Source organism: Amyelois transitella, chromosome 12, assembly GCF_032362555.1.
Source record: "Amyelois transitella isolate CPQ chromosome 12, ilAmyTran1.1, whole genome shotgun sequence".
NCBI lineage: Eukaryota > Metazoa > Arthropoda > Insecta > Lepidoptera > Pyralidae > Amyelois > Amyelois transitella.
In genome coordinates, this window is record NC_083515.1 from 6,693,258 (window position 1) to 6,706,292 (window position 13,035).

Consider the following 13,035-nt stretch of genomic DNA (forward strand, 5'->3'; position numbering starts at 1 on the left):
ATGGTTTATTTCTCCATTTTGAGTAATTCTGAGAATGCCATCATATAAATATCTATTGGACCCAAATACGGGTAATGCAACGTGTGTTCGCGGTTCTAAAGAACAACTTCTATGGATAAAACTGGAAAATTAAAATTTATTTTTTATACGTATTTTTCCAGGATAAAAAGAATTCCATTTTATGCCCAGGATAATAAGGTATAATTATACCAAGTTTCATCGAAATCGAACCGTTAATTTTCACGTGATGCCTAAACATACAGACAGATAGACAGACAAAAAATTTTTAATCACATATTCGGGTTTGGTATCGATCCAGTTACACCCCCTGCTATTTATTTTTTCAATATTTTCAATGTACAGAATTGACCCTTCTACAGATTTATTATATGTTAGTATAGATTTTATTTGGTAAATAATAAACCATGGCGTTGACCATCGGTGGTCGAGCGGTAGGAACGTATTAAGTAGGTAAGATATCTACCTAGATACGAATCACACGACGTCCCCAGCTAATGTAAATAGAGGTATTATCAAGGCATGTTGATAGATCAAGTACGTACCCATCATATTTAAGAATTTTAACTGATGCCGTTTTCAATCCAAAATCCGGAAATTCAGGTAAATGGATGTTACCATGATCGAGCTTCGAGGAATAGGCTCATTCATATAGTGCAGCTTTTATCATTATTTGATATGGTTTGGTTCACCTATCTGCAACCTTGTTCTTGTAAATTGACGATGAGAGCCGTGTCTTATAAAAAGTATTCTTACTAAATCCACGATCATGGTCAGACTCCGAATTCAGCTCCTCTCCAGAGAGGTCATGTGAGCATGAGCAGAAGCTATTTATATGCAATCGGAATGCTGCGCTGTGCTAAATGGTAAGAGACAAGACGGATATGTAATCATTATGTACTTATATGTCACAGTAAGATAGAAAAAGCCGTGATATAATATTATATCCCTTGGGAAGTAATCATATAGGTGCGGGACTATAATTATAAGGAACCGATTTATTACTATCTTAATACGTAGGTATATAATTATAAAACTGACCAAGTATAGATAAAATTACTTACTAAAAAAAATAGTACCTTTTTTGTTTTTATTACAAAATCAAATTTTTGTAACCTGCAAGTAATGAAGATACCTACATATGTGCTTTAAAACAATATTACGTATTAAAGAAATTACAATTATGAAATAAAACGGTAGTATTTTGTATTTAAACAATAAAATTGAAAATAGTTATTATTGCAAGCCAAATCAACTATATATATACTGTACAGGGTTCTAAATTTATTCTAGGATGCAACGTGATGATGCAGAGAAATGGTAGGTACCTACCTATTAGGACTTCTTCTAGAGTTCCAAAGTTCGCATCGTTGTTTTGCATAATGTCTAATCTATTGTTGTACGAATAGTGATATGATTTTTATTTAATGCCACTTATTACTTCCATTCGTGCTTGAGTAGGTCGTTCAGCGAGTGCTCAGGCGATGATTGAGCAAGCAATGTAAAGGTTTTTGTAGAAGCTTCTTGAAACGCAATAAGCATTTATAAAATCTGATGGAAAGCCTCGGGGTATGTTATTTTAAACTTCATTATTTATTTTGCTTTAAGTATCTAAGCTAGATCAATTTCCCTTAAATTTTTCTCTTATGTGTGAGTGTCAGGTGCAAATCCTTCCTCTGCCATGTAGCAATTACTCTTTTCTGAGTTATGTACTTGTAACCGATACCCTTGCTCTTGCAGTGAGAGAAATCACATTGTTTTCCTTCGACTGGTATTGGCCAGCCCCCGTAGCATGATACGTGCGACGCCGCGGTTTTCTTCGCACAAATAACTATTATCGTCGTCCCGTTTCACACCGTAATAAAAAACGAAACAGCGATAGTTTTTCGCGCGATTAAACGGCGACGTGCGTGCTTTGCGACGGGGGCGGGTGCCCAGGTATAATTTTTGACTATTTTTATTCTTTGTAGTTGAGTAAGGATTTGTTAATTGTAACCAATGAAATAAAAATCTTACTATTTATACCGAAATATTTTTATTTTTATTAGGTAATATAATTGATCAAGGATTAGTAAACCAATTAATTGAAAGTCTTACTTCTGATACTACGTATTCATTGAATTTTGAAAATTAAAAGTCATACTTGTCTTTGATGAGGTTATAATTACCTAAATTAGTATCTAAGTAATTTGATTATATTAGGTATATTTGATCTTTGCGATCCCAAAATCTTCAGTCCTTCATCCTCTGCCTGTCTGTTCAACCTGTAACAGATATAAAAAAATACATAAACATTTCGAAATAAAACCGCCGAGCCCTTTTCAATTGTGGTCAAAAACCGTGTGTTAAAATGTATGTGGCCATACATATGTATGTGGGTAGGATCTCAAACGAGATAAATCACAGGGCAGGCGTTATGCACATAACTCTTGGGCTTCGGACCACTTGACATTAGCAAGGTCTTGTCTCATAGATTTGAATCAACAGTCTGGAAGTGACAGTCTCTAATTTTAAGGTCAATTACCTCTGTACAGCCAGTTGATTGTAGTATCGATGGTGAATATAGCTATTATTAAAATCCATTGCTTGGTGGTTATGTAGGAGTCAGATGATATAGAACATATGCCCAAACAAATACTTAAGTTGCTTTAGTATTAACGGTCGAAATTAGTTTTGTTTCTTCATGCACATTGTCATGCTTAATAAGCAAGTAATAAAATAAATGCAAAGGGCATTGTAATGTAAATATAATAATTTGTGTTATTATTTACCTTTTCAGTTAGTACTCATTAATTTCATTAGCTACCTACCTTCTCATTATTACAGTGCAGTGTGTAAATATTGCAGCTATGTTTTTTACAGGGAATAAAGTGAATAGTTTCTTTAGTTAAGTTTTTGATTATTATTAAAAAAACATATTGTATTAAAAATGTTAGTTATAGCATATACACAAGTTGCCTTGGCAAGCAGATAACTTAAGTGGTAAATTAAGTCAGTATTATTTGTTATGTTGTTATAAGTATCTAATAAAAACAATATGTTAATATTTTCCTTTTATCATATTTATTTATTTTCTCTCCATAATAGGCCATTTAATACGACATGACGAATATTAAAACTTTAATCGAGGGAAAAATTTATGGAAAGAGAGGAAGACCAAGAATAAAATAATTTGATCAAACAAAGCAAAAAGTTTACCTTACAACATACTTTTAAAAGAAAAATAACAGAGAAAAGAGGAAGAGATTGAATAGAGGACGCTCCACTTAACTCCACCATCAAGAGTTGGCTCTAAAAATTTGAAACTGATGATGTAAGTGAGTGAGACAGTTCCAGTAGGTTCTATAACCACGTGTCAACCCTAGCTCCTACCCGAGATTGTGCGGAGAGGTTATCAGTGGACCTAATTTAATTCATTATGCCGCCTTGTGTCGACCCTTTCTCGACAGGGCGAAAATGTCCCTATGCAAAATTCTTTGATAATACCCTCTTGTTAACGGACATTCATTTTCCCCTTTGAAAAGGTAATACCTAGGGCCATATGGGAATTGTAGAAATGATACAGTTTAAGACAATCCTTCAATTTGTTAGACAGTTGCAAAATTAGTTAAATGAGTCGAGTTAATTAATCAATTGTTTCCGCACGATTTAAACAATGAATATAGCTGATTAATTTGGAAAGAAGAACTTAATGATTGAAAAGATCATCATTCATGAATAAAGCAAACGAAGTTTGCAGGGATCGTGGCAAATGAGGCCTGATGTTTGTTCATTACGTTTCAAAATTATGGTAGGTACAGCCAGTAATTTGCTGTCCTTAGTGATCGCCAAGCGTAAAAAGTTTATTGCCTGCCAAAATTATTAGAAATTTCTTTTTAAACTTTATCATACTTTCGTCATCATAATCGTCATCGTTTCAACCGAATTTCAATAGAACAATTCCTGCCGCAATATTGATAAAACTTTGCGACGAACCTGCATAAAGAGTGATGAATGTGAATTCAGGAATTGTGGCCAGTGGAAAGATGTCACTCCTTACCCCTTCGGGAAAAACGCGTGATTTATGCAACTATGTCTGATTGCCGTGTCGTTTCTGCCACTTTAGAATAGAACCATTCCATATCTTTTCTATGGATGTCGACTAACTAAAAGGCGACTAAGGAATAGGCTTATAAACTTGGGATTCCTCTTACTATTTGATCTCAATTCCATCATGAAACCATACAGCTGAACGTGGTCTTTTAGTGTTTTTGTGATGCAAGGTATATAGACATGACTCGATGTTTATGTTTATTACATATAAACATAATCATCGACTTACCAAAAGGCGACTAAGGAATTGGCTTATAAACTTGGGATTCCTCTTACTATTTGATCTCAATTCCACCATGAAACAATACAGCTGAACGTGGTCTTTTAGTGTTTTTGTGATGCAAGGTATATAGACATGACTCGATGTTTATGTTTATATGTATGTTTACATAATAAACTAGAAAAAAAGGCTACTTTTGTTTCAAGAAATTGCATAAAAATGCTTGCTTTAGAGATATGTATTTATATTTAGCAACTGTATTTGTATTGAAACGAAAAAATACCTAGCTACAGTCCCATCCTATCGATCTTTTACTCATCGGATTTGCAATTTGCATATTAACCGCCTTTTACTGAACTAGATCCCCATAAAATTGTTCCCTCTTAGAAGGATGGTCAATTGACAAAAAATGAATATTTGTTACTGAAATATATCTGTAAGTAGAAAATTTGCAAGATATGGATGTAGGTAAGAAGTATATTAATAGACTGAAGGATGAATTTGAAGATTTAGATGAAATGAGCGATATTGAAGATGGATGGAAGGAATTTAAAGAAAGAATTGTGAAAGTAGCTGTTGAAGTGTGTGGTGTAAGTAGAAGAAGGAAAGGAAAAAATCACAAAAATGCGTGGATGAGTAAAGATGTGCAAGAACTTGTGCGATTAAAGAAGAAAGCATGGCTGGATTTGTTAGCAGCAAAAGCTAACTTAAGAATGCAAGAGGTTATAGATGAAGATGTGAATGAAGCACGTAAGGAATATAAGAAAATGAAAGATTTGGTTAAGAAAGCTGTGATTAGAAAGAAAGAAGAGTATAAAGAGGATTTTGATAAAAGGCTATCAGAAGACTTTCAGTCAAATCTGAAAGTATTCTGGAAATCCGTAAGGTCAGCCCGAGGAAATACTATAACCAGAGAGCTGACTAGGATCAGATGCCAGGATGGTAGCGTTGTGAAAGGAGAAGAATGTGTACTAAAGATATGGAAGGACTATTTTGAAAGTTTATTTGAAAAAAAGGAAGGAAATAAGAAAGATTTCTGCTATAGCGAAGAAAAAGAGAATGAGATGGAAGGCGAAATTGAAATGTTCGAAATTGTGGAAGCACTTAAGAGTATGAAAGCGGGAAAGGCTGCTGGGTGTGATAGAGTGTCGGTCGAGATGCTTAAAGCAGGAAAAGGCGTAGTAGCTAGTCAGTTGTACTGCCTTTTCAATTTGTGTTGGAGAAGCGGCCGAGTACCAAAAGATTGGTGTAAGGCTGTTATCGTGCCACTTTACAAAGGAAAAGGGTCACAGCTGGACTGCAAAAATTATCGTGGTATAAGCCTGCTTAGCGTCGTCGGCAAATTGTATGCTAAGGTATTGATTAATAGAGTCAGGAATGAAACTGATGACAAAATATGGGATGCTCAAGCGGGATTTCGAAAGGGAATGGGATGTACTGATCAGGTCTTTTCCTTGCGGTGCATAGCCGAAAAGTTTTTGGCCAAGAGTCAAAAAGTCTATTGCACATTCGTAGATCTGGAAAAGGCCTATGACAGAGTTGAGAGGAATGAATTGTGGTCAGCACTTTCTATGCATGGGGTGAGCAGTCTCTTAATACGAGCACTGAAATCCTTATATGAGGATTCGAGTGCTTGTGTCAGGATAAACGGAGCGCACACTGAGTGGTTTAAGATTGAGAAAGGCGTTAGGCAAGGATGTGTTGCGTCACCGTGGCTGTTCAACCTATTTATGGATAGCTGCTTGACAGATTTGAAAGAGTCTGAAAGTGGATTAAGGATGAATGAGTTACTCGTCAAATGTCTGCTCTATGCCGACGATCAGGTTATACTGGCGTCATCAGCGGAGGAGTTACAGGAGATGGTAAACTGTATGCATGAAGCTTTAAAAGAGAAAGGAATGAAAGTGAACGTAAGTAAAACTAAAACACTGGTTTTTGAAATGGAGAAAGAAATGACAGCATGTAATATTTTGATTGGAGGAGAAAAAGTGGAGCAAGTGAAAGAGTTTGTATATCTAGGATCAAAGTTTACATCAGATGGCAAGTATGATAGTGATATTGAAAGGAGAGTGAACGCGGGGAACATGGTGAATGGAGCTTTGCATGCCTTTATGAGCAGTCAGAAACTATCCAAAAAGGCTCGACTGGCTGTGCACAGGGGCGTGTTGGTCCCGACATTAATGTATGGGAGTGAAAGTTGGGTATGGCAAAAGAAGCATGAAAGCAGAATAAATGCAGTGGAAATGAGAGCGTTAAGGAGTATGATGGGTGTGAAATTGAGTGACAGGATAAGGAACAGCGTGATAAGGGAATGTTGTGATGTGAAAGAAGATGTAGTTACAGGAATAGAAAAGGGTATGTTAAGATGGTTCGGTCATGTGGAGAGGATGAATGAAAGCAGGTTGACTAAGCAGATATACAAGGAGAGTGTGGAGGGAAAGGTCGGAGTGGGAAGACCTAGACGAACGTATCTTGATCAAATTAAGGACGTCCTGGTAAAGGGTCAGGTCAAAAGTACCCGAAACCGCCGAGCTTGTATGAAGAGAGTTATGAATGTGGACGAAGCGAAAGAAGTATGCAGAGATCGTGGCAAGTGGAAAGAGGTAGTCTCTGCCTACCCCTCCGGGAAAGAGGCGTGATTTTATGTATGTATGTATGTATGTATATATCTGTTGTTATTTGCATAAATATGAATGTAAACTACGTTTCCCTTTTTATTAGTCTTAAAAGTTTGCAAATAGTTATTTTGGGCATCACTGAAGCTCTCATGGATAAATAATTCTCCCCTTTTTTCACATATCTATATATTATGGAATATTTACGGCTTGGCTAGTGTTTTTAATTTGTTGATTTGATTATTTTTATCAATATTTTGTTTGTTAAGAGACTAAAATTAGAATTGCCAATACAAAGATTAGCCTGCATACCTTAAAGCTTGCAAATCATGCAACTGAATTAGTTTTGAAATCATGCTGTTTCAGAACTCTTACCACTTTTTATTTTCCAAATATTTTAGGATCTTCATCCGACATTATATTGATGTCAAAAGATGAAGAACTACCTTCAGAATTTAATCTGTTAATGGTTTCTAAACTGTGAACAAAAAATTGGTAATGTCTGTTTTCATCTTCTTTGTCTTTATATAGCTTTCCATATTTTTTAACAAATTCTGCAAATAGTTGCTTTGATGAACTTATATCGTACTGCGGTCTTGAAAGAGCGGCGTCGTCGAAATCGTAGTAGTCCGTGTCAGTTTCATTATATTTGAAATTACTATCAGAAAAACTGCTTAATAGATGTGCGGACATCGATAAAGGAGGTTTACCTTGTGTTGGTTCGGCTGTGGTGGAAGTTGTAGTTGTTCTCAAATTGCTTTGAAATTGAGGTGCGGAAGATCCTTCAGTATTTGAATAAGAATATCCATTAGGCATACCTTGTTGTTGAATGTCAACTGGAATATTTTCATCTTGGGATTTGTAAGGTTCACCAATTTTTTGGGTAGAACCAAAGTTGAAAGCTGCTTCGCTTCCGGCGTTTGGTCTATTTTTATTAAGGCCGGGATTTTCACTAGAAGTCTGATGTGTAAGTATATTATCAAAGTAATCATATTTTATAGGCGATGTTCTATATTGTGGTGACAATTTTGTAAAATCATAGTCAAATCTTGATCTTGGTCCTCGTAAGCCAAAGGGTGCGTAGTATGCTGTGTCAAAATTATAGCTATTAACTGATGCAAAAACAAACACAAAAACACCTAATAGAAGGCACTTCATTGTCACTCCGTAGACACGATCAACGGGACAGAAATTTTAAAACGTCTGAGGATATTTTTATTATAAATCTATGTTTAACCTCGGAAACCAGTTTCAACACGTAGATGGACCAAAGGTTATTAGTTTCTCATCTGAATGCCAAAACATATTCGTGAAAGAAGGTTTTGCATGTTTTTTATTAAGTACCCAAATATCATGATGATGTGTCTTTAGTCATTTGCCTTTTATGATTTGTTTCTACAGCGAACATTTTAGTCACCTTTAATCTTGAGTTGCTTTGAATACATTTTCGTTGACGTTTAGAAAAAAAGCTTAATTATAAGAGGAATAATGTTTTGTAAAGTAAAAAGAAAGAAGTAAATGGAATTACTGCATTAGAAATATTTACGAATACAAATCACCTACAATGCAATGCCTTTGAATGAAATCAGTTATTTTTGTATGTCAAATATGAATTTTGCATCTTCCATAAACATAAAAACAAAACGTTTTAATTTATCATAACAAGCAATACGACGTTATGCTTCCAACAACAAAGGTCCCAGTAGCGAAACTCGTTCTTTGAAGAAGGATGACAGAACAATCTTTTGTTAAATCTTCTACACAAAAGAAACGTTTTAAATGGGAAGTTACATTTTAAATTTAGGCGTAAGACGGCCGCTGTGGAACGCGATAAGGCAACAAAGGTTTATCTGTAGGACGCAGAGCGTAAAACCGCTGAATTGCTCTGCGGCAGACCGAAACTTGGCTTGGCCTTATCTGTCAACAAAACACCTATACCTAATGTACCTGAAACGATAAAGGGTTTAAATTGGTTTAAATAGCCAACTGAGTTTGCCAACAAGGTTTTGCTTTTATCGTATTGGCATAGAGGACTAAGTGATGTAGGTTAACCCAGTACAAAGTTACCTACGTAAACTAATTTCAATATTTTATTCCGATAAAACAATAAATAAAATAGTAGAGTAATATGGTGCTAATTTTCTAACTTTTGCACCGTACGGAGAATCAAGTATTTTTGTTTAATATTAATTTGCCAAAAATAGGATTTTATCGAATTCATTTAAAAATGATTTTGTTTGAAGCATTAGGAAATAGTTTATTTTTTACCAACGAGTAAATAGGCAAGCTACCACCACAGACCTACGCGTTTGGGAATTCTCTATCAGCGAAGCAACAATAAGACATATATTAATATTAATAGGTACGAGTGCCATTACATTTAACGTACGATAAAGCATACATGAAAATTTAGATTATAGATACCTAACTTATCAGTTTATCTCGTATTGTTCTAAAAGTTTACTTAAACAGGAACAAATAAATTACTTGTTAACATGTGTTTTGCACAAAAAAGGAAACAAATGTATTCGAAATAGGGTTTGAAAAAAAAAAAACGAATACGTACGTATCTACAAATAACAAGAATGCTATCACCGTTTTGCGTGTTATCAGCAGGATCTTTCAGCGACCCAGCAGTCGTTTGGGCGCACAAATGTTCAGACATTCAGACGTGACCGTGTACAGTGAATGTGAAAGTTTTATGTAAATGCGACATCAGTGGCCTCCGCCCTATTGCACAAGTTGCCTAATAAATTAGTGAGCCACCCCGTACCGGAGATAAGTCGGGGGACAAAAGATTACCTTGTTTATAGAGCTCGGAACATTTTTCTGAATATAAAAGAGATAAATAGTAATAAGTCATAACCGTAAATATTGATAATTTGGCACGTTTTTACGAAATAGAACATGAATCGTGTAGTTTTTATTGTGTTTGTATTTTTTGGAGAATTGGGCGTCCACTATTTTGTGAAAATAGAATTAGGTACCTATTATGATCAAGTGTGATGATTATATTAATTAGGGCTATTCAAATAATAGATAATTTATAATTAATTAAGGTATTAATGAAATACCTACAAACCTTTCTACAAGTTAATTGAAATTGTAATATAAAAAACAACAATATGTGACACGCAACCTTCACTTTTGTACTTCTTGTTCTTGAACTAAGGTTTAACAGAGTTATGCTTTTATTGATTTCATGATGAATTTTTAAGTCAATATGTTAACGAGACGGTAAATATTTTAAAAAACAAGATTATGTCCAAAGCTCCGCTAGCGCTATTTTAAATCTAATTTCCGTTCTTTCCGGTGCACAATAGTTGTCTGTTGGTCAGGCACTCATTCATTAGCGTAAGTTTACATACATTGATGATGATGCATGGAAAACGTATTGGGGTAAAAACAAATGTATTGTATTTTGAATTCAAAAAATAATCATTATACCTACTCAGGTATAGGTATGTCCCGCTTTCCATCCACAGTGCTTAGCTGATTTTGATGGATTTTAGAATTGAAGTTGGACCATCTAGATAGATGCCTCTTTAACCGAGTTTAGTGTATGAGCCAGTCCACTAACATACTATATACCTGTTAAATAAATCATACTTGACTTATCGTTAAGAAATCCTTTTAGAAATTGTATTACTAAAATCCTGTAGCCCATATTGTTGCGGATTGGTTTTCAGCGTCCACAAGTAAATAATATACTGAGTGACAAACGTCTCGCTCCTCCTTATCCCGGGTCACCCTTGAACCGAATAAATTGCAAGCAATTTTCGGGGTCGTTTGCCACGCGCCGGGACGCCAATGATACGCTTCTCAAACTTCTCGTGATCCTCATTTCGAAATACACATGTATACATTACGTACGCATCTCTTACACTGTCCCTACAAATTGTATTATATCGCTATTTATTCCCTGTTTAAACCGAGTTAATCCCTCCAGGTTTGTCGCTAATCCCTTTGAATATTTTAGCGCAACCGGAGTAAGGAGTCTGAATTTTTGGTCTCACTAGGGTATCAGGATTCTCTTTGAGTGTTTTTGTCAACAGTCACGTCTTGAACGGTTGCTTAATCATGAATGACACGTTTACGTATTCAGGAGGCTCGCCCGCTGCTAACGAGAACACGAGATAAGTTTACAAACGTCGTCTTGAATTCCCGAAGGCGTTCGGTCCCGGCGTTGATTATCCCGGATTTGAAATTAACATATTAGGAATGTTCCGTGTTCAGTACGCAGATACGACCGTAAGATCCAATGTGTACTACACGTTTGTTTGAATAGAGGATGAGCTTTGACGTCGTCCTCTTACGGCGGCTTCATAAACAATGGGTGTCTTGTATCTACTCACTCGCTCCGATGTGTCTTGTTTGCATTAAGGGGAACTCCCTGATATAGCTACACTTAACTAATGTATAGTTTATTGAAATTTCAATCGAACAATAAACATTATACTCGTATCAATTCAGACATTCGGGTCCAGTTTATTAATGAATTCAAATACATTTCACTGAAAATGTAATGAAATTTCATTGTACGACAGTGAATGTTCTGACGTAGCTTTTACTAGCTGTCGTTTCGAGTTTCATAAGTCGTTGTTTTCCAAACAAACTGAAGTTACACCCATTCGGACGAAACAACAATAACATTAAGAACTTTCCGTCATACATGTACAGTCAGACGTAATACGGACGTGTAATTCCAGTCGAGCCAAATGAATCATTAGTCCTAAACTAATATTAACCTGTGTTGGTCTAACAAAGAAACGGGTGTACCTCAGTGCCTAATATCATCAACGGGAATGAGCGAGCTCTTGTTTCGTTCTATACAAACATTCTTTCATTTTCTAATGGATCGACACGGAGGGAATATTTGTTGGCAAACTTTCACCAGACACTGATATTTACATAACAAAGAAAGGGGTAAGGGATCTGAGTGTCCCTAGAAACGTATTCTTGTCAGGAATCCGGGTTTTGTAAAGGATTTGTCGGTCAATTTCGCGTCAGTACGTTTTTGTTGTACAAAATTTTATGCATAATCAGAACCCGGATTTAGTAGGGTGTATAAACACGTTCCTTAATAAACCGCGGGAACCTCACACCGGGATATCTTTCAGCTTTATCAGGAAAATCTCAGCTGTATAAGAAAAGTATTCAACTTCCTTTGTTCACTAAGCCTGACATTACCGAAGTTCATAATACTATAACATCTTGGCTCAGAATAAACCTTCATTATTTTCCTAACTCAATAAATGAAGTTTTCCCTCATAATCTAAACCACTATCGAAACAAAACATTTCAAAGGTTAGGAGAAAAAGATTATATGTTTTATTAAAGTTTGTTGACGTCATATCTTCGCAAACCCTGAGGGAATAGGGGATTCTTTGACAATGTTATCGAGACGGCAAAAATACTGGTAACAAACAAAGAGAACAAACTTCACAGCGTCATTCGTACATCGCGTTTTAGAGATAAGCTGTTGAAGGCAGCTTCTGACTTTTAACATTGTTTGCTTTGGCTAACGATATGTTATTTTCAGATATCTAAAGGTAATGCAATTGATCGTGCACAAGAGTTGTTCTTTAAATAAATGTATCCATGATGGAAATTTCTTTGGCAAACATGGTTGTGATATCTCTTTATCTGTTTTGGAAGGTGCATGGTTTATTTACATACATAAAGAGACTAGTCTGTTGTCGGTTATAATGTAAAAGCTAATGGCGTTTGTTGTTGGAAGAATTACAGATTATTTTTTATTTTGTATACATTTTTTTTATAATTACCGCATATTTCTGACTGCATTTTTAGAGCAGTTAGAATTAAAGACAAAAAATACCCGATTGGCCGTTCATGATGGTGTGTTAATGCCTAGACTTATGTACGGGAGTAAGAGTTTGGTATGGCAGAAACAGAATGAAAGTAGAGTTAACACAATAGAAATGAGAGTTCAAGTAGGTGTGGTGTTAGATTAAAAGATCTAATTAAAAATATTGATGTAAGAGTAATGTGTGGTTTGAAAGAGAATTTTGTGTCCAAAATTGAAAAGGGTTTGAACATAACATTACATATAATCATATCTATATCCCT

The 13,035-nt window shown here is 35.4% G+C and overlaps 1 protein-coding gene across 2 annotated transcripts; it reads right to left on the reverse strand.

The window, feature by feature from the left end:
• Window positions 1-2,067: 2,067 nt before the first annotated feature.
• Window positions 2,068-8,173, reverse strand: LOC106142404 (uncharacterized). 2 transcript variants are annotated; one of them, XM_013344151.2, is made up of 2 exons: window positions 7,656-8,173; window positions 2,068-2,282 (listed from the first exon to the last, which is right to left on the reverse strand). In XM_013344151.2, exons 1-2 carry the CDS (start codon window positions 8,101-8,103, stop codon window positions 2,278-2,280), a joined length of 453 nt encoding a protein of 150 aa, XP_013199605.1. In that variant the 5' UTR covers window positions 8,104-8,173; the 3' UTR covers window positions 2,068-2,277. The 2 variants fall into 2 exon arrangements, with proteins under 2 accessions (XP_013199605.1, XP_013199606.1); XM_013344152.2 differs by having other exon boundaries at window positions 2,080-2,282; window positions 7,764-8,169.
• Window positions 8,174-13,035: the final 4,862 nt, after the last annotated feature.